Genomic DNA, 27,657 nt, shown 5'->3' on the forward strand with positions numbered 1-27,657 from the left:
AATGGAAGGCAGCCCTGAGCCTCTTAGCCTTGCCCTCTGCCCACGTGGCCCAGCCCGATCCCGATGGAGAAGAGACTAGACAAGCTAGGGCTGACTTTGAAGGAGCTGTGGGTGGCGTTGCAGGCTGGAGATCGGGAGACCCGGGTTCTGGGGAGGTCTAGGGGTACAAGCCGAGAGAAGAGGGAAACCTGGAGATGACACTGCAGCTGGGTGGAGGGACAGGAAGGTCTGGCGGACTGAGGGTCAGATTGTGGGGACGTTCAGAAAAAGAAGTGAAGCGGGGCCAGGGATAGAGGCAGGGGGCATTCAAGGGCGGGGGACAAAGATACCGGAGCGCTTTGGTGGGATCCTTAGGCAACTTGGAAGAGACGCCGAGATGCTAATTCCCGGTGGAACTGGGCAGATGGAGGAGCGCAGGCCTCCAATTTTTCTTTGTTTCTCACATTTCTCAGATTGTTTTCGTTTGTTTCTGTTTTAGTCTCTTCTCTCTTGGCCTTTTTGTCCCCTCTCCTTTCTTCCATTTTTCTGTAGCCGGCTCCTCCTCCCTCCCATGAGTTTTTTTCCTCTTTTCTTTTCTCTTCTTCATCTCCTTTTCCTCGTTCCCTTTTCTCTCCTTTCCCTTTTTTTCTCTCCAACCCCCCTTTCCTCTTCTCTCTTTCTTTCTTGGAATAACCTCACCACTATTCAGTGGTCTATCTTCAAAGATTAGTGGAACCTCTGGAATGGGGAGTGGGATTAATAACCATTAATAATGGTACCATTAATAACCATTGTCCCTAACATTTATAACGTTTATTCTGTTCCAGGAATTCTCATTTGATTCCTGTGAGATAGGTACTATTATTATCCCCATTTTTACAGGTGAGGAAATTGAGGCAAATCGGTTAAGTGACATATAGTTTACTGTGTCTGAGATCTGATTGAACTCAAGTTCTTGTGACTCCAGGCCCAACATCTCCACTGTATGTCACCTAACTGCCCCTAATTAAGGACTAAAGGAGAACCCAGGAGGTAGACCTTGAGCTCAGCACTTGACCTTTCCCTGTTGAGAATGTAGCACTCTGCTCAAGGTGATGAGAAAATCATTTAACTTTTTTGGTCTGTAGATTTTTCATCTATAAAATGAGGGGCCTGGACTGAGTGTCCTCAAAGCTCTCTTCCAGATGCAAATGTATAATCTTATGACTCCACAGCTTCAGAAATTGGGGGTCCTAGAGCCAGGGTCAGCAAAGACTTTGACTTTTAGCTCCAGGGCTGTCCATAGCTCTAAAGTCACAAGAACACAGAAAGCTTAATAGCTAGAAAGAACCACAGAGGTCATTTTGTCCAATAACCACATTTTACAAATAAGGATAACAAGGTCAAGAAATGTTAAATGACTTGCCTAAGGTCACACAAGCAGAAGCAGGATTTGAACCTAGGACCTTTAATTACACATCCAACACTCTTTCTACTTACCTAAACTGGACCAAAGGATTTAAGAGTTGAAGGTTAGATTCCTTCACCTTATACTTAACTATGGGGCCACAGGCACATCACTTAACTTTTCATCTGTAAAATGGGAATATATACATAATATTTCTTTCACAGAATTCTTTCAAGGCTCAAATGAGATAATGAATGAAAGTGTTTTGCAAACTTTAAATTGCTATGTAAATTTCAATGAATATTATGCCCATTTGGGGCATAATTTCTTCCAGGGACTTAACCACCTTGTCTTTTGGGGCAGACCAAAGAGAACTCTGAAAATTAAATGACTGATAAGACTCACTCCTCAGTTTGTTTACCAGGTTTGAATGGGGAAAGGAATCACACTGTCCACTCAGTCTCTCATTAGACTGTGTTCTCTTCCTTTGACCCCACTGTCTTGTGTGATAGCCACAGGATTTCCAAGCAGGTCTGATAACTCAAGAGGGCCAGGCTGGAGTCCAGGTAAAACTGAATGGAAGGGCCTCTGACTGGCTCTTTTCCAAGACAGGAGGCTCTTCCCCATATCCCTGCATATGGGGGTAAGAAGGCACGGAGAAAGGTGAGCCATTTCTCTCTGTTATTGTTCCTCCTTGGTAGCTACTCTGGTCAGGCTCTGGCTTCCCCACTCTTTTCATTTCATTCCCTACTCCCTTTAAGGCATTAAGAAGCCCTGTTCTCCTTTTGCAAGGGGAATGGGCTATGACAGATTGCAAAGGAAATAAATTCAGGACCCCACCCAACTTAGTTAGACAGAAAACAGGCAGCTGAGGCCCTCTGTGGCTGAGTTCAGATTCTAAGCTTGGTGTCTGTAATTCCCATTAACCCTTGGAATTCCAACCAGAGCTAGGGCCAGAGGTTAATGCCTTTTGAATTTTGTCAGGAAGGAAGATCCAGGATACCCCTTCCCTCCCTCTTAGAGCAAAGGCAGAGGTGCATCCTAGGAAGGCTTGAACACTGCTCTCCATGTGTCTGTGGGAGACTTTGTGATACAATTCAATTTAATTCCAATCGACAAGCATTTATTTAGACCTGCTTCCCATGAGCAAGGAAAGCATGATGTTTCAGATTTTAGTATACCAGAACACATGCAACAATTTACTACAAAATAAATACATGCCAAGGAGAGCAGAATTTCCAAGAATTAAAAATGTGTTTATAAAAGTTTATAAAAGTTATGTATTATAAAAGTGTTAATAAGTACTTTTCATTGCACATCTTTGTGACAGGGGTATGTTAGAACCAGCTCTTCAGTGTGGGCACCTCAGAAATAGGCAAGTAATATAAATCTGAGTCTCAGACTCAATATCTGAGTCTGATTTATTGTTTTGTTAATTGAATTAAGAAAGTGAAGGAGAAAGTGTAAATAATGTACTTTCAACTTGAAAAGCTGTCATGCATACATTTCTTCCCCACTCCCACCCCAAGCCATTAGTTAAACCTTGTTAGCACACCTCTGCCCTGTTTCATCTTGGGTAGCTGCTTACCTTGCATACCTCTAGTCCAGGCTGTAGCTTGACAGCAGGAGAGATGGGCAGTCCTGAGTAAAAGGGAAAATAGTGCACTGTGATGGATTCATTTCTTTTCTCCAAATAGTGCAGTGCTCAAAAGAGCATTGCTTTGGGAGTCAGAGCTGGGTTCTAGTCCTGACCTCACTACTAATTTGTTGTGTGACCTGGGCTTCAGTCTCCTCCTCTGTAAAAAGAGGGGATTGGACTAGCTGAAACCAAAGAACTTTCCAACACCAAAATTCCATTGTTTTAGATTTCTCCCTGTCAGGTGGCTGTGACAGATGATGCCTTCCAGAAAGGAACAGATGACTCTGTGAATTACTGATGGGCATATGTTGCTGTGAGTAGAGAGATACACAGATAGATAAATATAGAGATGAACCATCATAGAAAAGAAACATGAAGACATTTCCACTGATGGATAGGCATAGAGGCAAGTAGACACACACACACATATGATAATATGCGTTTGGAAAAGGAGTAAGTACCACGAGGTAAGTACTTCAGGTGTCTGATGTGGATTTGAACTCAGCTCTTTCTGACTCCAGGTCTTCCACTGTGTCTTCTGAGACTCAGAGAAATTAAGTGACTTTCCCATGGACCGGCAAATAGCAAGTGTCGATGGTGATATTTCAATCCGGTCTCTCTCTGGTTTCATGTCCAGCTTACCATGTCTTATTTATCCACTGCCCCAAACTGTATACTTAAGGTCAGACTGGAGAACATTCAGACAGGTAAACACAGACAGGTGTTCAGACACACCTGTACGCCTGTCCAGACATGCCACTTGTTGACCTCCCCTGTGCAGTTATGTTCTAACGTGAAACCATCTTTTTCAGCTCACTAGACTATAAACTGCATGAGGGGTCAGAGACTGTCTTTTGGGGGGGGAACATCCCCAGCAGCCAGGACAGTACAGTGCACGTGTTCGCTGAATTGAAAGGACACGCCGGCTGACAGTCTCGCCGTACTCAGGTCCGGAGCAGGACCCGCAGCAGCCGCAAGAATGGCTTTCTCAATCTTGATTGGCTATGCCCCTGTGGGGGCGTGGTCCTGGCTCAGGTGCTTCTGATTGGATGTGGTGTTGAGGCCGGAAGGACTGTACATCCCGGAATTTGGGTCGTGGGGGAGACGGTGGGACACCGCCCCCCTTTGCCACTAGTTCTAGCCTCGGTCCCTCTCCCCACAATGCCCTGCGGTCACAGCCGTCCCGGCGCACTGCAACCGAACTTGAATTAACTCCACCTCCGTTCCAACCTCCCGAGCACAATTTCTCATTTTCTATTGGTGCTTCTCACCGCCACTCCGCAGTCCGTCATTCCCGTAGGCTATCTCTCACCTATCCTTTTCCAGTCCTTTTAAAATCCCGCCTTCCCCGGAAAGGTTCCCAGTCCTGAGGCCAACACTCCCTCTCGATTGGACGATCGGCGCCGGACTCAGCGGGGATTGGTTGCGTGTGCCGCTGGGCTCGCGCAGTTACCAGGCAGCGGCGTAGGTTGCGCCTGGTTACCACGTCAGTGAACTGACAGGGAAGGGAGCCGGTTCCTCCGCCCGTCCCAGGGCCCGAATCGTCACTGCCGCTGCTGTCGCTGGCTCCATCCCACCCTGGGCTCACTGAGTCTTGTCTCTGAGCACCGATTCCCATCCCTTTTCCCTCCCCGTCGCAGGGTCAGGGGAACTGTTCGGGGCCTCCGCCGGCTCCCGGGCCGGACATGAATTGTGGCCGCCGGCCCTGGGACTAGGCCTCGCCATTTTGGATCCCGTGACAGGTCAGCGAGAGCTTTTCCCGGGAAAAGCCCCCAGGGTCTCCAGGGCCTGGCCTCTGTTGCGCCAGAGAGCGAGGGAAGCACGAACCTCTGGTTGGGTGATAGAGGGGGGGAAAGAGATGAATTGTGGGAAGGAATTTGGAAGGCGATCTTGGGGGCAAAGGTTAGCCAGCCGGCCCCGGGTTCTGACCCCTCTGGCCTCTTACCCAGGCCTCCTGAAAGGCGCTTGTGTCCCTCCTCGGTCCTTCCACTGGGTCCCAGCCACCGTCTGCGCGTCACCAAGGCTTGGCCTCCAGAAAGAGAGGCCGAGGCTGGGCCTCCCCGTCCCCTGGCTCCTCACCGAGGCCAAGTCCGCGGAGAGGGGTTTCTTCTCCCGAGGCTTCAGCATTCCGAGGGGCCGTGCCCTGCCCATCCTGGTAGACGTGCTCCAGGAGAGGCGAGGGAAGATAGAGGCTTGTCCCGCGAGGGCCTTGGGCCAGGGACGACTGCAGCCCTGCTTCCAGGTGTTGGGTGGAAACCGTGGGCCTAGAGGTTTTTGTATGTGGATAATTTCTCGGGGCTTTTTGTTTCCCTTAAGTAATTCTGCACATTCCTTCTTAAGTTTTAACTTCAGAAAAACCTCAAGAGTAGTGGCGCGTGTGTGAGTGAGTGTGAGTGTGAGTGAGTGTGAGTGTGTATGAGTGTGCCTGTGTATGTGTGAGTGTATGTGTGTGTGTGTGAGAGTGTGTGTGAGTGTGAGTGTGTGTATGAGAGCGTGTGTGAGTGTGAGAGTGTGTGTGTGAGTGTGAGTGTATGTGTGTGTGTGTGAGTGTGTGTGAGAGTGTGTGTGAGTGTATGTGTGAGTGAGTGTGAGTGTGTGTGTGAGTGTATGTGTGTGTGTGAGTTTGTGTGAGAGTGTGTGTGAGTGAATGTGAGTGTGTGTGAGTGTGTGAGTGTGTGTGAGTGAATGTGAGTGTGTATGAGTGTGCCTGTGTATGTGTGAGTGTATGTGTGTGTGTGTGAGAGTGTGTGTGAATGAGAGCGTGTGTGAGTGTGAGAGTGTGTGTGTGAGTGTGAGTGTATGTGTGTGTGTGAGAGTGTGTGTGAGTGAGTGTGAGTGTGTGTGTGAGTGTGTGTGAGAGTGTGTGTGAGTGTGTGTGAGTGAATGTGAGTGTGTATGAGTGTGCCTGTGTATGTGTGAGTGTATGTGTGTGTGTGTGTGAGAGTGTGTGTATGAGAGCGTGTGTGAGTGTGAGAGTGTGTGTGTGAGTGTGAGTGTATGTGTGAGTGTGTGTGAGAGTGTGTGTGAGTGTATGTGTGAGTGAGTGTGAGTGTGTGTGTGAGTGTGTGAGAGTGTGTGTGAGTGTGTGAGTGTGTGTGAGTGAATGTGAGTGTGTGTGTGAGTGTGTGAGTGTGTGTGAGTGAATGTGAGTGTGTATGAGTGTGCCTGTGTATGTGTGTGTGTGAGAGCGTGTGTGAGTGTGAGAGTGTGTGTGTGAGTGAAATTTGAGTTCTGGTGTTTGTGGCTGCTGATGCTCCTCTTCTAGTGAGTGAAAGCTAGGTTTGGAGAGTTCCCCAGTGTAGACATGTTGGGGCCAGGGAGCAGGACTGTGGATGGAACTAGGCCTCAAGCTTTGTACCAGGCACTGAGAACAGATAGAGTTCAGGCTGTGGTAATATTTTAGACTGATGGGTTAAAGTTTATTTGGAAGCTATAGAGTCTGTGGCTTATCTTGAGAATGGGAATTCAGTAGTTTAGTATTCTACAGGAGGCTTTGAAGGGGTCATGCAGGAGTTTGCATTTAGTCAGAAACTCTGGAAGGCATTGAGCTAGATTCTGTGGGGATGAGCAGATATTTTAGTATTTCTCTCTCGGGTGTCATTGTGACCAGGTTGTAGTTCTTTTTTATAAGAGCAGTACAGAACTTGGAGAATCTGAAGGAATATAGCAGGATTTGAGTGTGATCAACAGTTGCAGCTTTGGCCATTAGAAGCACAGCATGGTGATGAAGATAGATTAGGTACTGGAGGCTGAAGGGAATGGTGCCTGAGGTTTTGAAGTGACTGGAATCATAGAATGAGAGGATCACATAATTTGGGAGAGCCTTAGAAACCATCTAGGCCCATTGGTACCTGAACAAGAAGCTCTTCTTCCTATTACCTGTAGACAATATTTACTTGAAGGGGGAACCCACTTTATCCTAAGAAAGCACATTCCATTTTGGATAGGCCTAATTGTTAGAATATTTTTGTTTGCTTCTCTGTACCTTCTGTCTTTTGCTTCTGTTTCTGTCTTCTGGGGCCAAATTGCAGAACAAACTTTATCCCACTTACAGGGGACAGCTTTTTAAATGCTTGAAGGCATCTATCATACCCCTCCCCCCCATCCCAAATCTTCTCTTTTTCAAACTAAAGATTCTTAGGTTCTTCAGTAGCCCATCATGTGGGAGAACCCTGAGACTCTTCATTAGCCTCATCCTTCAGTTCATCAATGACCTTCCTAAAATGTGGCATACACTACTGAACATAATATTCAACTTAGGATCCAACTATGGCAAGATAGAATGGAACTGTCACCTTCTTGGACCTAGTCACCATACTTATTATATTGTAGCCAAAGGTTATTACGTCTTTTGGTTGTCATTGCACTCACATTCTGCTAAAACTATCAGATCTTTCTAAGAAAAAACTAACTAGCCATTCCTCCTTCATCTTGTATTTATGAAGTTGATTTTTGAACCCAAGTGAATTTACATTTAATTTCATTTTACTTACCAGTCTCATGTTGTAGCCTGTAGTCTTTTTGGATTCTAATTCTGTTCATCATGTCCATTCATCATGTTCTCTACCCTTCTAAGTTTTGTGTCATCTTCATATTTGATAATCACATACCTCTGGTTTGCCTTTCTTCAAGTCATTATTGATTAAAAAAGAAGAAGAATATTAAAACAACACAGGACAAAGCATAGATCCCTGTGGTACATCACTAGGTACCTCCTTCCAAGGTGACATCAAACCATTGATGACTACTTTTTTGGTTTATCCATGCAACTAAATTAGACGCTCTCTTACTATCCCACATTTCTACATATTGTCCACAAGAGTAGAATGAGAGACTTTGTAAAATGCTTTGCTAAAATCTAGATAAACTCTATAGTGTTTGATTTACCAGCCTGGTAACCCTATCAATGAGGGAAATGAAGTTAGTCTGGCATGACCTGTTCTTGATGAAGTTGGGCTGGCTTGCTGTAATCACCACTTCCTTTTTTCAAATATTTACTACCCATCTCATGTGTTTTAGAATTTTGCCAGGAATTGAAGTCAAGGTCAGTAGTCCTTTGTTTCCAGATGCCACTGTTGTCTTTTTGAAAATTGGGACATCGTCTTTGGCACATTTTCTCTTCTCCGTGATCTTTCTTGTTTTAAAATATAAATTACATTTAACCTATTATTAGAAAAATTGCCCTATTTTTGTCACTTTCTAAACTGTTTTGTTTACTGTGTGTTTTAAATATTTTTCTGATGTTCTTTTCTGTTAAAATTCACTAATTCTGCCCCTATCCGCTAATTCTACACCTCACCCCCACTCCAGATCCCTTTCTTATGACAAATAACTATAGTCAAACAAGCCATTGACCATGTCTGAAAATGTGTCTCTTTTGGCACCTCTTTTCTAAGAGGTCTTCTATGATTTTTCAGAGATCACAGACAGTGATTCAGAAATCACAGTCTCAAAAGGTTTTTCACGACAAACCTGAGTTGCAGTATATCTGGGCCAGGTGAGTTGAACTCATCAAGAACAACTAGGTTCTCTCTTAACTGTGTTATAAATCTTGAGTTTCAACTCCATAGTAGCAAATTTTGTCCTGTCCTTTCCAGTTTGAAGATCATTATGCTTGGTAGAGAAAACAAAAAGAATTTAAAAGTTAAATAGTTCTCCTTTCTATCATATGTTATCATCATCCCTTCTACTTTGAGCAGCAGCAGTCCAGCTTTCCTCACCAGTTTCAGCTCATTCTGACTTATAGCACTCATCATACTCTTATTATAGGACTATAGCACACTTTTGCACTCATTTTCCTTTACTTAGCTTTTCTTCCATCTTTTATATATGTCTTTTTTAAAAAAAAATATTAAGTATGTTCCTTGGGTTTTGTCAGTTTTTTAAAACTCATCTTCCTTTTCCTTTGCCATTGGAATTCTTTCTTTCTCTTTATATCGTTAAAATTTAATCCCTAAGATCCTCCCCTCTTTCTTGGGCAGACTTCCCCTGTAGAATTTTAGTTTATGAGATCTTAGGTATTCTTTCTCTGAACCTTTTGAAATCTCTCAAAATCCAGGATGCATTAGTTTTTACTCTCATTCTCAAATCAGTTTGAAGATAGAGCAGTTACTTCCCAAAAAAGTTCCTATCATTTTTACCCCAGCAGTCAGTTCTTCTGTGTTATTGAGTATTAGATTCAATATAACAGTTCCCCTTATTGGTTTTTCTACCTATTGAAAGATAAAATCATTAAGTCAAGCCAAGAAATTATTAGCTGCTTTGTTTCTGGTAGAGAGAATGGACCAGCATTTGCCTATATCAGAAGTGTAATTCTTGACCCCTGAGTGGCCCACAAAACTTCCTAGTATGACTGGAACCAAATTAAAATGTAATTGGAAAATGTTTGAAATAATAAAAATAAAACATAGATGATGTTAATTTGTGGTTTTCTAAGTCAATGTGCAGCTGTAGGGATCGGTTTCTATTGGAGTTCAACACCACAGCCTATAAAACTGAAGGCCCCTTCAACACTGTATCATTTCTTGATGCCAAGCCTGTAATCTGTTTCCTGAATTTGTCCCTTTCTTTCTGACCAAGTGGTCTGTACATTCTGAGAACAATATCCCTTCTATTTCTACCTCCATTGATTTTTTAAAAAATATTTATTTATGTCTTTTTATCACCCTAATTTCCCCTAATATCCCTCCCCTTTGCCCTCCTATAACAAATAGTATTTTTTTTAAAGACAAAACAAAAAGAAAAGAATAAATCAGCATAATTGATCCATACATTCAAATAATTTAAATTACATACTGTGTGCAGACCTCCTATCTCTGCAAAGGGATGGAACAAGTGTTTCTTATATCTCTTCTGAGTTATGCTTGTTCTTCATAATTTTGCAACATTCACTTTTTTTTTTAGTGGTTCTTTATTTACACTGTTGTAGTCATTATGCATATTGTTTCTCTTGGCTCTGCTTACTTCACTCTGCATAAAACCTGTATTGATTTTTTTAATTAAAATTTTTTTCAATTAACAAAAATCCACCTTCCCTCCCTCCCATCTCATTTTCCCAAACTCCAAATGAGAAAAAAAGAAAAAGAAAACTACTACAAACATGTATATCCAAAGAAAACAAATTAACATTTGATGGTGTCAAAAAAATTATTTCATTTTATACTGTCTTTCACCTCTCTATCAGGAGGTTGGGAGTATGTTTCGTCATTAAGTCTTCTGAAATTACAATTGGTCATCACACTTACCAGAGTTCCTGATTCTTTCCAAGTTGTTTGTCTTTATCATAGTTTTGCTGTTGTATAAATTGTTCTCCTGGTATTGCTCACATCACATTTAATCAGTTCATACAAATCTTTCCAGGTTTCCCTGAAACCTTCTCTATCCTTTTTTATAGCATGGTAGTATTCATTATGTTTATATACTATAACTTGTCCAACCATTCCCTAACTGATGAGCACCTACTCAGTTTCTAATTCTTTTGCATTTCAAAGAAAGAGGTGTAAATACTTTTGTACCTCCTTAGAGTTCTATATTTTAAGTTGTGGTTCAGAAATCTATATCATCATCATCATCATCTTGTCCAGCCATGCTCAGCAACTAAGCCCAACTAGTTATTCTAAAATAGGGAGCATAACATTTATTAATTTAAAATAAGTGGAAGGAAAATGGTAATAGGGAACAAATACTTAGAATTTAATTAATCAGCCTGAGTTTGGCAATCCCTTAAGTAAACTGGAAAATGAAATAGCAGTCTATTTAGTCCATTAATTTAATGGGTTTTCCTCTCTTCCGTAGGATATTGCCTTGGTTAAATTGGCATCTATTTCACAGTAGTCTATCCAGATTATTGAATGAACTGGGCTAATAAATGTAACTTGTGGATGCCAGTTGGGCATGCTAGCTGGGATGGGCAGCATCTGTTGAAGCTGTAGAAGGCTTTCCTTTTCTTTGAGGAAAAAGTTCAAATGGGGATAGTTCTGTCCTTTAAAACTTGATTGTCCTCTGAGACCTTTGTAATGTTGACAGAAGATAGACAGCATGTTCAGTTCTAGGTTGAAGTTGATGTTTCTTGGTACCCTTGAATGTCCGGGTTGTAGACAAGTTTGCTTTTGAATAGTTGAATGCAGTAGAAGGCCCATGACAGAGTCTTGGGGGACACCCAAGTGGGCGTAAGGTGGATGAAGAACTGCAAAGAAGACTAGGAAGGAGTGGTTGGACAAATAGGAAGAGAACCAGGAGATAGCACTGTCAGAGAAACCTAGAGAGGGGACAGTATCTAGTAGGAGATGATCAGCAATGTTAGATGCTGCAGAGAAGTCAAGAAGGATGAGGACTGAGGCCATGAGATTTGGCAATTAAGAGAACATCGGTAACTTTGAAGAGAGTTGTGGTAGTGGAATGATGAATTTGGAAGCTAGATTGCAGAGGGTTTAGAAATGAATGTGGGAGGAGAGGAAGTGGAGACACCAGGGGTGGACAGCTCTCTCAAGGAGTGTAGCTATGAAGGAGAGAAAACTTAATAGGGTAGCCAGGAGGAGTAATAAGTAAAAATTTTTTTAAGTTTGGGGGAACATGAGCTTCTTTATAGGCAGAAGGAGCCAGTAGATAGGGAGAGACTGATTGTAAGAGAAGGCTTGGGGATGATCATAGAGACAGTTTGTTGGAGAAGTTGGGAGGGGATAGGATCAAGGGTGCATATAGAGGAGCTGACTTTGGCACAGAGGGGCATTCTCTTAATTTTAGAGTAAAGAAGGAGAGAATGGGGAAAGATGCATCAACAATATGCAATGAAGAGGGAATATAGAGAAGCTTTAGGCAAATGGTATTTTTTTTCGCAGTGAAATCTGAAGTGAGGTCCTCAGTTGAGTGAGTGGCAGAATGAAATACCATGGGATGTTTGAGGAGAGATGAGTTTTAGAACAATCTTTGTAGAAAGTGGAATGGTGAATCAATTAAGATGAATAGAACATTTACATTGAGGTCTCAGTTGAGATTAGATAATATAAATTTATATTGGACTTAATTCTCATAGTTTTTTGATTTCTTCCAACTTTGAGCAATAGCACATGAACAGGAGCAATAACAGTAGTAGCCAGCATTTATGTAGAGCCTTAAGATTTGCAGAGGACTGTGCATGTTATACCATTTGATCCTTACAATAAACCCTTTACATAGGTGCTGTTATTACCTCTGTTTTAGAGATGAGGTAACTGAGGCTGAGAGGGTTGAAGTGACATGCTCATGGCCACACAACTAGTGAGGCAGGATTTGCACTTACATCTTTCTGACCCTCGAGTGCTGCTCTCCATCCACTGGGACACCTAGCTGCCTCATTTGGTGGATGGTGGGAGGAACTCAAGGTTCAGTATTGGCAGGGCTTGATAGACAATAGGTCTAGGAGGCAGGAAGCTCTAGTGTAGAGTAGAGTTGGTTTACTCAACCAAGGAATGAATAAGGAGAGTGTTATTAGTGCCTGAGAAAGAATAGAGGGGTGGAGGGAATGAAGTGATAATCAAGTACAGGGTTAGGAGTTGCAAAGCTTCAAGAAAGATAGTATGATAAAAAAGTTATGATCAGATAAAGGAATTTTGGAGTTCATGAACTAGGAATAGAATACTTGTGGGGAATGTGCACCATCAAGGATATGACCATCTCTGTGTTTCTAAGGTGGAATGGAAGAATAGGTCATGGGAATTGAGTAGATTGAAGAACTAGGAATCTAGAGTATCTAAAAGAACATCGCTGTGTATGTTGAAGTCGTTTTTGTTGAGGGCTGGAGTTGGAGAGGGAAGAAGGGAGAGAGACAGAGACAAACAGAGAAATTGTGAGCCAAGAACTGAATTCATCGCTTTAGGAGATAGAATGTAATGGGGGTTCATAGATTATAACTACCAGGATATAAATTTGGTGATATATTTGGATACTGTGAATTTCAAAGGAGGAGGGGTTATTTATTGAAAGTAGGAGAGGGAGTGTCTGGAAGTAGAAATAGCAAAGAGTATTACAGCATGGTAATATGCTAACTACTGAGGAGTCCGGGCAGAGTATCTGGCACTAGAGATAGGTTCACCTAAGAGAAGCATATTAGACTGTTTGATGTCGTTCCTTGACCTTTAAGCTCTTGGCAGGTAGTGATGTTTTGTGAGACTCCAGGAGACCTGTCTCACAGAAGGTCTGAGCAGGCAAACATATAGGAGCCTGGTCAGGAGGACGCATTTGCCTTGCTCTTGGTAGAAGGTCCTGTGGCGCATGAAATAGAACTTGTCCCTAGCTACTTGTCCCTAAAGGGCAGCTTAGTACTAGAGATGGTCTTGGGGAAGAACCCCACTGAAGTTGGGGAGGTGACAGAGACTAGACCATTTTTTCCTCATGCCCATGGTCCTGGGGCAGGACCCAACTAGAAACTGGCATAGTTTGCAATTCTTATAATTGTTTGTTCATATCGTTTGAGCACTTATCCATTCATTGGGGCATGACTTTTAGTGTTATGCACTTGAAAGTTCACTAAGACTTTTGGAACACCCTGTATTTGTGTTAGTGCCTTATTTGTTTTGTATAAACACAAATCACAGTTGGAGATATTTGTAAAGACTTTCTCAAAGTACTGCCTTTTCCATTCTAGTTGCATTGAATTTGTCTGTACAGAAGCTTTTAAATTTTTTTGTAATCAAAATTATCCATATTATTTTTTGTGATAGCTTCCATCTAGTATTTGGTTAATAATTCTCCCCTTAAACATAGTTGTAAAAAGTACCTTATCTGGTTTTCTTCTAATATTTTTATTGGTATATCTTTAGTATTTAGGTTAAATATCCATTTTAAACTTACTGTGATATATGGTGAAATCTTAGAACTTTTTAAGTCTTGGGTTTTCAGAGCTGCTTTGAGCAGTCTAGGGACAGGAAAAGTTATTGAGCCACATCCTATCTGTTCAGTTCTCTAGTACATCAGTTTTCTAACCAGTCTGTCCGTTATTTAATTTGAACATTTTATACTTTTGTAAATATCCATCAATTTGTCTTAGATTGCCAGTTTTATTGGCATCTAATTGGGCAAAATAATTTCTGATAACTTCTTTTATTTCTTCTTCATTGGTTGTGAATTCACGTTTTTCATCTTTGATACTGGTGATTTGATTTGATTTTTTAAAAAATCAAGTTAGCAAATGTTTGATCTTGTCTATTTTTTTTTTTCTAAAAACCAGTTCCTGATTTTACTTATGAATTCACTGGGTTTTTTATTTTCATTTTTTTTCATCTTTTATTTGGTTTTTCAGGATTTCTATTTTGATGCTTAATTAGAAGTTTTTAATTTGTTGACTTTCCAGTTTTTTATCTGTTTTTTTTTTCTCTTTTGTTGATGAAAGTGTCTAGAGATAGACATTTTCACATAAGGACTACTTTAGCTGCATATCCAAAATTTTTATATGTTGTCCCATTGTTCTCTCCACTTCACCACCATAAAACAAAACAAAAAAGAAGGGAAGGACTTGAATAAAATTTTAGAGAAGAGTGAGTACAGCACTAAGTGCCCTAGGTTTGGTGCAATCTGCTTATGTTCCCCTGTCCCTTTTCTCTTTCCTTCGTTCAGGGCCTAATAACAGGTTCTTTCATTCTTTTCTTTTAAATGCCACTTCAAAATCCACCCTACAGAGTGTTTGTTTTGCTTAATCCTAAACCCTTTCATAATGTAAGCCTTTCCCTTATTTCCCCTTTTCCCCTTTCCTTCCTGTTTCCTTGTTGAATGCAATGTATTTCTATATCCAACTATATATAATCTTCCTTCCTTTGACCAGTTTAGATGAAAGTGAGATTCAAGTGTTGTCTACTCATTGCCTTGTTTTAGAAGAAGACTTCTACTTCTGTACCCCAGTTATGGATGATAATTTTCCCCATCTTTACTCTCCCTTTCTTTCCTATAATATAGTCCTCTTCTCTTACCTTTCCACTCATCTTTTAAGATCATCAAGACAACAGAATTAGTCTCAATTTTTCTGTCTAATTAGATTCCCTCAGTGACTCCTAATGATAATAGAGTTCAGAGGGGACACATGTATCATCTTCCTATATTAGAATGTAAACATATTAGTTTTGTTTATTCTCTTATGATGACTACTCATTCATGCTTACCTTTTAAATTTTTCTCTTGACTCCCATGTTTGAACTTGAGTTTCTTTTCAGGTCTTTTTTTAATCAGGAATGCTTAGAAGTCTTTTATTTAATTAAAAGTCCCCCTCCCCTTTTTTCTCCTTGTAGGATTGTATTCAGTTTTCCTAGATAAGTCATTCTTGGTTGTAAACCCATATTTTTTGCCTTATGGAATACCATATTCTAAGCTCTCCATTCCTTTATGGTGATGATTGCTAAATCTTGTATAATACTGACTTTGGCTTTTCAATATTAGTTCTTTCTGGCTGGTTACAGTATTTTTTCTTTGACCTGTACACTCTGGATTTTGTCTGTAATATTCCTAGGAGTTTTCATTTTGGGGTTTCTTTTTAGGAAATCACCAGCAAATTCTTTCTATTTCTACTTTGCCTTCTGGCTTTAAGGGATCTAAACAATTTTCTTTTAAGATTTCTTGAAAAAGAATTTCTAGGCTGTTGTGACTTTCAGATAGTTTATTGTTTCCTAAATTATCTCTTAGATCTGTTTTCCAGTTTAGTTGTTTTGGCTAAGAGATATCTTACATTTTCCTTTATTTTTTTTTCAGTCTTTTGACTTTGTCTTAATATTTCTTATTGTCTTATGGAGTCATTGATTTCAACGTAGTCCATTTCAGTTTGAAGGGAGTTTGTTACTTGGACAAGGTTTTGTATCTCTTCTGCAAACTGTAAATCCCTTCTAATTCTTTCTTCCAAAACTCTCATTTCTTTTGCAATTTATTTCTCCCATACTTTTATTATATCCATAAAAAACATTTAAAAACTCTTGTTTCATCTCTTCTAGGAATTCTAGTTGAATTTATGCATAAGTTGTGTTTTTATTTCACACTTTATTCTAAATATTTTAGAGTCATATTCTTTTTCTGGGTTTACGTCTTGAGCTTCCGTCACAGTAATAGCTTTTTATTGTGGGATTCTTTTTTATTTATTTACTCTTCTAGCCTACTTCTTGACTTTGGACTCATTGTTAGGACTGGACTCTGTGTCCTTCTAGATGGAAAGTCTGGGCCAGTCATATTTCCACTTTCGTGGGCTATTGAATGTTGTGTTATTCCAAGATTTCACTTACAGCTCAGATTGGAAATCCACAAACTTTCAGTGCTCTCCAAGTACTCTTTTCCAGGCCAAAGTCTGATTGTTGTGCCTGTGGTCTGACCTCTGCAAGTTCCTGGCCTGGGTATGAATCTGAGCAACAGTAGAGTATTTTAAAAAATAAACAAACATGTTTTCACATTAGTCATGTTGTTATTAGATGCAGAACAAAAAGGAAAAACCAGGAGAAAGAAAAAACAAAAAAAAAGGTTAAAGTAGTTCTTTCTCTGTATGTGGATAGCATTTTCCATCATGAGTTTTTTGGAATTGTCTTACATCATTGTATTGCTGAGAAGAGCTAAGTTTTTCAAAGTTGGTCATTGTACAATGTTGCTGTTACTATGTACAGTATTCTCATGTAAGTCTTTCCAGGTTTTTCTGAAACCTGCCTACTCATCATTTCTTACAGCACAATAGTTTCCATAAAATTCATACACCACAACTTGTTCAGCCATTCCCCAAATGATGGTTATCCTATCAGTTTCCAGTTCTTTGCCACCACAAAAAGAGCTGCTATAAATATTTTTGTATATATGGGTCCATTTCATTTTTTAATGATCTCTTTGGGATACAGACCTAGTAGTGGTATTGCTGGATCAAAGGGCATGCGTAGCTTTTTTATAGACCTTTGGGCATAGTTTCAAATTGTTCTCTAGACTGATTGGATCAGTTCACAATTCTACCAGCAATGTATTAGTGTTCCAGTTTTCCCACATCTTCTCCAACATTAATCATTTTCTTTTTTTGTCACATTAGCCAATATGATAAGTATGAGATAGTATCTCAGAGCTGTTTTAGTTTTCATTTTTGTAAATCATTAGTGATTTAGAGCTTTTTTTATCTGACTATAGATAGCTTTAATTTCTTCCTTTGAAAACTGCCCATTTATTTCCTTTTACCATTTATTTATCTATTGGGGAATGACTTATATTCTTATAAATTTGACTCAGTTCTCTGCATATTTTATAAAATCAGGCCTTTATCAGAGACTGGCTGTAAAAGCAGGAAAAACTTTCTGCTTCCTTCCCAGTCTTGGTTGTATTGGCTTTGTTTGTGTAAAAACTCTTTAATTTAATGTAGTCAAAATTATCCATTTTGCATTTCATAATGTTCTGTGTCTCTTGTTTGGTCCTAAATTCTGCCCTTCTCCATAGATCTGATAGGTAAACTATTCCTTGCTCTCCTAATTTGCTTATAGTATCACCCTTTGCATCTAAATCATGTACCCATTTTGACCTTGTCTTGGTATGCCATATAAGATGTTGGTCTATGCCTAGTTTCTATGCCTATTTTCTAGTTTTCCCAGGAGCTTTTGTCAAATAGTGAGTTCTTATCCCAGAAGCTGGAGTCTTTGGTTTATCAAACAGTAGATTACCATAGTCATTGATTACTGTCTTGTGTACCTAACCTATTCCATTGACCTACCACTCTTATTTCTTAGTACCAAGTAGTTTTGATGATTGCTGCTTTATAATACGATTTTAGATCTGGGTAAGCCACCTTCCCTTGCATTTCTTTTCATTAATTCCTGCAACAGTACACTATTGCTGGATCCAGTCATTATTAACCAGGTGGAAAATATTATTGGTTCAGAATGACATAGTTGGGAAGGTGGAGTAAAGGTTCTTGCCTGAGTTCTTCCTTAAACCCCTCCAGATACCTTTGAAAATGACTCTAAACAAATTCTATAGCAACAGAACCCACAAAAAGATGAAGTGAAACAAGTTTCAAGCCTAAAACAACTTGGAAGATTGGCAGGAAAGGTCTGATGCACCTGGGTGAGAGAGGAACACAGGCTAGCACAGGCTAGTGCAGACTGGACCCCAGCAAACCTGGAACGGGCCTCAGGGCCACTAAATCACTGGCAGCTGTGGCTGTTTCCAGACCTCTCAGCCCATTTGCCCATACTTCCATCTGGGTGGTAGTCCCAGGGCAAAGAGGAGCTCTAGCATAGCAGAGCTTGTGGCAACAGTGAAGAGGAGACCCTCGTAGTTCCAGGGCAAAAAAGAGTACTTGTGATCACTCACAGACCAGAGGAGTAGTAAATGCACCTGTCCTTAGATCATACCACCTTGGAAGAGCTGAAAATCCACAAGTCCCTAGAAAACAGCTGCACAAATCCCCTGAAGCTTGGAACAGTGTGCCTTCCACCCTGGAAGCAGATCCCCTACTTTAACAAAGAGTTAAAAGTCAACTAATAGGCCAGAAAATGAGCAAATGATGGGAAAACCACATGACTACTGAAAGTTATTTTGATGACAAGGAAGATCAAAACACATACTCAGAAGACAACAAAGTCAAAGCTCCTACATCCAAAGTCTCCAAGAAAAATATGAATTGGTCTCAGGCCATGGAAGAGCTCAAAAAGGATTTTGAAAATCAAGTAAGAGAGAGGTAGAGGAAGAAATGGGAAGAGAAATGAGAGTAATGCAAGAAAATCATGAAAATCATGAAAAAAAATTCAACAATTTGGTAAAGTAGACACAGAATGACACAATTGTAGGTTTCCCTTTGGTCTGGGATTCCTGCCCTGGTTATTCCTCTGTAGGGTTCAGACTGGGCTGGAAGCTGGAACTGTGATCCTGCTCTGCTTCTAGGATCCAAGCCACACTTTTGTGGCTTGCTTCTGAATCAGCTCTTTTCTCTGTGTACCTGTCAGGGCCTACAAAATGCCAGGCCTAGGTGCAGGTATCTTTCTTTGTCCACTGTGGATCAGTGACCTGGAACTTGGTAGTAGGTGATAAAGCTTCCAGTTGGCACTGATTCTCGTCACAGCATCCTGCCTGGTATGGGTTTGAGGGTGCCAAAACATGGGTGAGGGACCTCCTCTTGCTCTGATGCACAGATTCTCCCTATTTACTGGAGTGTTCTTCTGGTATTCTTCTGGCTAGTCTCTGGCTAGTCTCTATCCCTGGTCGTCCATAGACCTCTCAGTTTTCCCAGGCCAACCTGGTTTAGAAAATTGACTTTCTATGACTTTCTCTTGAATTTCCCCATCAAGATTCAATCTGGTGTGTTTTCGAGATCTCTTTGGAGAACTTTTTGGGGGGAGAAAGAGCTTGCTATACTTCTTCCTGATGATCTGAGATCTTTTATTTGTTTTTTTAAATTATTTTTTAGCTAAATGCTTGAAGAAATAATCTGTGGAAGGAGAAAAATATCATCTATAGGAGAAATATGTTATAGAACATGGAAATGCTATAAAAAGAGAATGAGGAAAGATAGGTGACTGGAGACTAGCTGATCAAGGAGAAGGTGGAGGGACAATTTTAAGGCTCTCCTAATTAAGATTTTTGCCTAATTCTTAGGTGAGAACAACAGCATGCCTAAAATGCAGAATTGGGATATGAGAATAGTCAGTCTGTGTAGACATTTGTTGGTAATGATTTATCTCTAAAAATTTCTTTTTAAACAGATCTTGAATATAAAGCATGCTATTTGGTGAGGTGGAGAAAGGCATAAATTTTTTTGCTCCTGTTCTTTGGTCTGTTTTTTCCTCTTCTTTTCTGTTGGGTGACAGGACATACTTTTTATCTTTACACAAATAATCACTGAGATTCAGGGACCAACTGTTATTTTTATTTCTTTGTTTAAATTTTTATTGATTTCTTTTGTCTTTATATTACCTTTATTTCTGAATATATACCTTTTCCCTCTCCTTCTGATAAGATACAGACTCTGGGAACCTCCTTGAGTCTTCCCACTTAATCTGGCTTTTCATATGCAAATCTGTTACCCTTAACCTAGCCTAGCCTTCCTTTGTCTGATATCTTCTGATTGCTTCCAGCTGTTTCCAACTCTTGATCAGTCACCCCAGGCCCATTAAGATCCTCCTTGGACTTCTCCTCTACACCTTCTCTAAACCCCACCCCAGACTGCTAGGGCACCCCCAGATCTCTCCCACAGCCTTTTCTGTATATAAGTTCCATCTCACCGCCATGAAAGTGCTCAAATTCAGTCTAGCTCAGACTCAATCTAGCTCTGATTCTATCTGGCCTGCTTGTTAATACAAGCTTCACAAATGGCGAGGCTTCTTAAGTATGGTGAAAAATAAACTTTGTTTTTCTTTGGCTAAAAGAAGACTTGGGTCGAATTCATTAGAGCAGGATCTGGTGTGTCATATTTTGGGGTTCTAAGCACCTTGAACCTCAACACTTCCAGTTGAGCAGTCAATTTTTAATATGCAAAGGAAGAATAAAAAGGGGAAAAAAGCCTTGAGCAAAACCAACCAACACATTAACTTAGTCTGAGACTGTCTACAGTGTTCCACACCCAGCATAGTTCACCTTTCACTGAAGGGAGAGTGATGCATCTTCTCATCTCTTCTTTGGGGCCAGTCTTGGCCATTATCATGACAGTGTTCAGCTTCATGGAGGCTTTTGTTGTTGTTGTTCTTTTATTTATGTTGCTGTAACTATCATGTATTTTGTTTTCCTAGTTCTATTTGCTTATTTTTGTATCAGTTCATATATCTTAACCATCCTGCTCTGATTCTTCATAGCCATCATTTCTTTTGGTGCAATAACATTGCATTGCATTCTTGTGCCAATTTGTTCTCAATTAATGCATATCCACTTTGTTTCCAGTGCTTTGGTACCAGAAAAGTTCTGTTGTAAACATTTTCTTTTATCATTGACTTCCTTGGGATATACACCCAGCAGTGGAATCTTTCTTACTATTCTTCACATAGGATGCTCTGTCTCTCCACTCAGGTTTGGACTTTGGACAGGTTTTCCTCAGTGTCTGACATGTGCTCCCTCTTCACTTTCACTTCTTAGAAGCCCTTGTTTCCTTCAAAACTCAGCTCAAGCTTCCTTCTGCATAAAGCCTTTCCTGATCTCCACCTTCCCCACACCAGCTGATATTGATCTCGCCAACAAAACTGCTTAGTATTTATTTTGTTTATGCTTTTTATAGGCACAGGTTGTCTCTCCCAATACAGTGTAAGCTCCTTGGGGGCACAGACCATAGAATTTTTGTTTTTGTATTCTTACTTTGTATTCTTGTTTAATAATGGGCACTTAATAAATGCTTGTTAATTAATTGATTTGATTCATCTTTGGGAGAGACCCATTATTTTAAAAATTCACAATTTCATAAATGTGAATAATCCTTCCATTAGCACATATTTTAACCCCTCAAAGTTATTATCTAGTGTTCAGTCATGGGGTGTTTAGCCTTTACAAAATTAGTTGGGTGCCCCCCCCCCACCTCCCCCATTCGCACACCCTCCCCCCTTGCTGGTTATATTCAGTTCACTTCAATGATTTATTAAGTACCTATTGTGTGTAAGGAGTTGAAGATTAAAAAGATAAAAATGACCTGTCCTTAAGGAGCTTATTATATTCTATAGGTGGAAATAGAGATACAATGAATACACAAACAAACAATACCAGGTAGGAGTGATAAAAGCAAAGTGAGCTAGTAAAAGTTGATGCAGGAGAACACTTTCATTTTGAGAAAGTCTGGGAAGCTTTACAAAGGAGGTGGTACCTGAGCTAGATCTTGAATGGAGATAAGGACTTACAGGATCTTAGTTTAGAAGAGGAAAGGACTGATCTAACTAACCCTCTTTAGGAAGAAATGAGGAAAGAATGTATTGCTGGTATTGGTGGTGGTGATGTTGAGTTCCCAAATCTTCCTCCCTCCCTCCCTCCCTTCCTTCCTTCCTTCCTTCCTTCCTTCCTTCCTTCCTTCCTTCCTTCCTTCCTTCCATCCATCCATCCATTATAGAAGGCCCTGATTGAAGTCTCTGTTCTTGGATTCAACAGGGTGAGGTCCAAGTATACTGGCCCCTTTATTGTCTCTGAGCTCCTAACAGTCTTTTCAGGCTCCTAGTGTTAAGGAGGAATGAGGTATAGTCTAGTATTATGTACTTTGAAGCACAGGGTCATCAGTGGAGATGTCAGTGTCCAGGTGGGAACAGCCATTGTCGTTAATGGGCATTAGCAACTCTATCAGTTCTGAGCTTCTAGTTGAGAAGGTGACTGTGCCTTGCTTCTGGCTCAGGAGATATGGCTTCCTCCACTGGCCCTTCTGTTGCCAGAGGGGCCCATTTCACAAATGACACACTCCAGGGAGGCTGCTGCTCCTCAGGCCATCACGTTCATTTCCCTCCCCAGGTCCTTGAATGGGTTTTGCTAAGACCATGCTAGCTGAGAGGCTGGTGGAGATTAGGAAGGAAGAAGGGGTAGTAGCCCCAAGGGGGCCAGCAGGCCTGGTAGTACCTGTTCTCAAATATTTTTGGTAACAGCATTATATGTAAGATTGGAATTAACATGAATATATTATATATATATGTATATATATGTATATAAAATATATATATATGAATATATATATTTTAGTGTTATATATAACACTAAAAATTATGCCTCCTTGGAGTAGTTAAAGGATATGAACAAATAATTTTCAAAAGAATTGCAAATTATTAACTGCACCTATGAATGGTTACCATAGTTTACCTAAAGGGGGGAATAATATTAAATAAAGCTGGAAAGGTAGTTTAGAACCAGATTATGGTGGGTCTTAAAGGGCCAGACTAAGGAATTTGTATTTTATTTTTAGTCCAATTAAAAACAAATTTGTTAAGTGCTTGTTACATGGAAGTCATTGTGCTAGGTGCTGGGGATACCAAGAGGAAATAAAAATAAAAACCATTTTTGCCCTCAAGGAATTTCTATTTTACTGGGTGAGAGGGAATCAATAGGTAAGTCAGTCCAGTGTAATTTAAGAACAGAGAAAACACAATTATTGAGGATCAGGAAAGATTTTGAGTAGGACCTGGTACCTGAACTAAACAAAGATTCAAATATGATGGCCATACCGTTGAAAATACTGTATGTAAGTCAGACTGTAAGGAGAGCTGGGTTTCCTTAGTGTTCAATTAGGGACATCACTTCTCTCAGCCTCAGTTTCCTCCCTTTATAAGATGGGGACCGTAATAGTTTTAACATTTACCCTCAGGGTTGTTGTGAGGATCAAATAATATATAAGAAGTGCTTTGTAAACCTTAAATATAGAAGTGTCAGGTGCTATTATTTTTTTTAATACAAAATTAAATGTCCTAAAATTGGTACCATATGACCTAAAGTTTTCTGCCCAAGTAGGGATTCTGCTCTGAAGGTACTTGCTAGCACAGCTTGCAAATGAGGCTTTCTTTCAGTTCCTTCAGTGCTATATGCATATTGGATTTCAGAATCTTAAGAGAGCTGTGTTACTCTGTACTATAATTGTAGAATGCCAGTATGTTAGAGTGAGGAGGTATCTTAGATATCATGTTGTAGTTCAACTTCTCCATTTGACAGATGAATAAACAAAGGACCAGACAGGTCAGTTGGTTAGGAGCAGAGCTGGGACTAGGACTTAGGTCTCTTGACTCTAAGGTGAGTGTTCTTTCTCCTACATGGCATGGCAGTATAGATACTTTAAAAAAAAGGAAATAATAAATGTAGTTTCATCATGAAGACCACTCACTTTTCTAATAGTCTCTCTGGACTTCTTTGATCCATCATTACTTGAGGGGTGGACAAAGAGGAATAGTGACAAGGTTGGACCATTGTCTTTAACAAATCAGTATTGCCTGTCTACCCACAGACACAAAGGCCTCACCAGGTTGTCTGTTGAGATTCTACTTTATTTCCAGAAACAAATATATCTACTGGAAATTGGCTTTAGGTATATAGATGTCCTATGGGAAGCACTTGTGGTTAATTAATACCTGTTGGCTTATGGTGAATCACTTGAGCTGGGGAGTTCTGAACTGCAGTAGGACTAAAGTTGATTGGGTGCCTGTGCTGTCTAGTACCAGTATGAAGAGCCTTTGGGAACTGCCTAAAGAGGGCTGAACTAGCCCAGGTCACAAAATGAAGCAGGTCTATGCTTCTCGATGTGCTGATCAGGAGTGTGATCTAGCCTGTGAGGGACCAATGTTATACTTCTAGCCTGGGTAAGACATGGAGACCCAATTTCAAAAAACAACAGAAAAATCTATTGGTTTAATCTCAATTTCTGGTATTTTCAGGAATGAAAAATAATGATTATGGTCATTAGAAGCAATTGATTTCACTTTAATAAGGTGTTAATAAATATTTGGTTTTTAATAAGTATTTGGTGATTGGAATGAATATTTATGCCAGTTTTAATGATATTAAATCCTTCTTCCCCTGTGGGCATGAATTGATACTTTCCTCATATGATGGGTTGCTCAAGGGACATGGCCATGCATTAATCAAATTTCTCTCTTCATGTTTTTGGTAGGTTTGCCAGGATGGTGGATAAGAGTATTTACATCATCCAGGGGGAGATTAACATTGTAGTAGGGGCCATCAAACGGAATGCCAGATGGAGCACTCACACCCCTGTGGTAAGTTAGGGGAATGGGTAGAATTCCAAACTCTGATGGTTTAACTGCTGATTTGCTTTAGAGAGATTTACCAAGCATTTTCTGTCACTTAATAAATGTTTGGTGAATTGAATTAGGGTTACAAGTTTCTTCTAGTAGGATTTCCAATAATAGAGAAAATAATAATATTTCGTTATATTTGTATAGTGTACATTTTCCAAAGTGCTTTCATATGCATTATCTCATTCATTCCTCTCAGCAGCCAGATGAAGTAGGCAAGCTTTATTTCACTATTCTGCAGGTGAAGAAATTCAGGCTTAGAGAGTTTAAGTATATTGTCCAAGTCTTCGTGATATGTGGCAGAGCCAGCATTAGAATTTAGGCCTGTTGGTTTCTAACCAAATGCTCTTTCCAGAATTCAGGATTTCCTTTAGCATTCCCTCAGGAATCTTTCAGTTTCATATTAACAAATAACCCATGTTCTTATTCAACTCATGGTTTAAGAGATTTCCACATTCTATTGCTTTCTCTGGTTGTTTTTCAACATTCAAATAGTTTTCAAGGTATATGTACTAGTAAGTAGTGCTGAGTAAGGATTTCACCTTAGACTCTCTGACTTTAAATATACACTCTTTCCACTTTTCCATGCTCTCTTACCTAATTGTCCCTGACAGATCTGTAGTTTGCAAGCCCAAGAAACCATTCCGAGCTCTTCCTTGAGTTTTGTTGACAGCTTTAGTGCAGTCTACCTTTAGATTTGGTCTGTTAGCTTCTCTGAGTGGGTCATCTCAGTGCTCTGGATTATATAGGCCAGAGTCTGGGAAAGGCTCCTTTTGAATCATTTTGGAAAGATTTGTATGAGAGATAGAGGCTTAGTGAATAATTAACTTTCTCTGAGGAGTGGTGTGTACCTTGTTTTAAGAATACCTGTTAATGTGAAAGTATTAGGGAATGGATAAATTAGGGGGTGAATATTTACATCATGGAAAGATTTTTCATTTTGTAATATGAATTTGCCATAGGATTCCTTTAAATAGTAAGTGCTGCTGGTATATACTTCAAGGAAAGTTTGACTCAACACAAATTTGAATTACACAAAGTTTTCTAGATATACGTCTCTTACATAAAGTAAAACACATCTGTATTACTTCTGCTTTTCACAGTATTAGCTAGAACACTGCCAGACTATGGAAGGCTCTTTTTCTTGTTACGGACATCACTTTCCCCAAGCATATTTTTTTCCAATGCTTCAAAAGGTTTTGTATTTATACACAGATCAGACTGTTGCTTGGGAGCTATTTATGGCACCCATGAGAAGTCAAGGAAGATATGACTTATTTTGTCATTCCTGTTAGCTGTATCTAGCTGCCAAATTCACCTCAATGAGCTTGACTCTGAGTATGTGCCTAATGATTTGTCTAGAAGTGAAAGTGGTTTATAAATGCTTATTTATATAGTGTGTGTCTTTGCTCTGAAACCTTTTTTTGCAGATTTCTTTTCCCCTATTGAAACCCACTGTCAAGTCCTGTTAAAGGTAAAGTCTTGACCATCTGTAATGCAATCCAACAAAGAAAGTAAGCCAGTTCCAGTTTCTCTGATGAATAAGCTTTTGCTTGAGTATAAGGTGGACCTTCTTGCAGCATTCATTTATTCAGAGAAACTATTTTCATTCCATGGCACATTTGGAGGTTTCTAAACTTGTTGTATCTCTTCTCAGAGACTGGAGTGGCAAAATTGAACTGTGCTTGCTTACAGGGAAATTATTGTAGTGAATATACTCTATCCACTGTAATGAAAAAGAAAAAAGGAGATAGAAGGGGACAAATATATAGGAACCAGCAACCAGTAATGACTCTGTTGCCATGGGCAGAGCTCAGATTAAGAACCACAGATTTAATTATACCTTGGTCAAGTTCTGCATTGGATTCCAGATTAGGAGGGGAATAGGCACATTTATTGAAGGGGAGAAGGTCGAGAGGCATAAAATATATGGGGAATAGCAATCCCATAGATGATAAAGGAAAAGAGTTTGAGCTGTTATCCAGATTTCTGTGGTACAGAAAGAGCCATTGTCATGCATGGTAATCCTGTAGTAGTGTATCAGCAAGGACACCCACATACAGAGGAGGGCCTTCTATCATAGGTTCTTAGATCTGCATTTCTGAAAGGAAAGCAACTTTTGAGGGGTCAGCAATCACTTTATCAGACACATATAATTCACTTAGTTCCGGGGGAAAAGTTAACATCCTGAACTTCAGAGAAATAAAGATCAACAGATAGGGCTTCCTGCTGCCTGACCATAAGCAATACATACATCACAGATCAACAGACACCTGTCTGACCATACATACCTAGTTACCAGAAAGAGAAGCTCCAACATCTGAGTTTTCAAAGTAGGGGTGGGGTGCTGCTTAGTAGCTTCCCAGAGTCTCATCTGGCACACAAACCTTCGAAAAATTAAGCCCCAAAGTAAAACCTCACCTCAGAGTATTTATACACTTTTTAGAGCCAGAGGACATCACAGCCCTTGAGAACCAGTGCCTCATTAGAAAATTAACGAAAAGTGTGGGCCTCCCCTAATCAAACTTCCCTTAATAGGCAGGCCCATTAATGGGTGGGGAGGATCTTTAACTCTCTTATTAATGTTGCAAGTAGTTTGATTGGTATTCTGCATCATGACCTCAGAAACCTTGGACTGCATCTTAGTCATCTTGGTGATCAGTAATAGTCACATTTTGTTGTAGAAGAATTGGTGTGCTATATAGTGAAAGGAGTACTAGACGTAGAGTGAGAAAACTTGTATTTTGGTTCTGGCTCTTACACTTAACTAGATTTGTCCCGTAGAGAAGTCACTTAAAATCTTTGAGCCTCAGTGTCCTCGTGTAAAGTGAGGATAATGCCTCCTCTACTTACCTCACAGTGCTGTTGTGATGTTCAGATGAGATAATTTAAGTGAAATTGCTGTGTGAGGCATAAAGCACAATCCAACGTAAGGGATGATAATCACAAATATTAAGAAGATACAAATGTGTCTTCATTTGTTGGTTAAGAAA

The 27,657-nt window shown here is 40.1% G+C and overlaps 1 protein-coding gene across 7 annotated transcripts in view; it reads left to right on the forward strand.

The window, feature by feature from the left end:
• The first annotated feature begins 4,392 nt into the window (after positions 1-4,392).
• The window catches only part of GBF1 (golgi brefeldin A resistant guanine nucleotide exchange factor 1), a 125,008-nt gene continuing 101,743 nt past the window's right edge, over positions 4,393-27,657 (forward strand). For all 7 annotated transcript variants that reach the window (XM_072621002.1, XM_072620948.1, XM_072620967.1 and 4 more), the window contains exons 1-2: positions 4,393-4,747; positions 24,520-24,625. In XM_072621002.1, the coding sequence (XP_072477103.1) occupies positions 24,530-24,625 (96 nt within the window). In that variant the 5' untranslated portion in view covers positions 4,393-4,747; positions 24,520-24,529. The remainder of the gene's footprint in view (positions 4,748-24,519; positions 24,626-27,657) is intronic.

Source organism: Notamacropus eugenii, chromosome 1 (genome assembly GCF_028372415.1).
Source record: "Notamacropus eugenii isolate mMacEug1 chromosome 1, mMacEug1.pri_v2, whole genome shotgun sequence".
Taxonomy (NCBI): Eukaryota; Metazoa; Chordata; class Mammalia; order Diprotodontia; family Macropodidae; genus Notamacropus; species Notamacropus eugenii.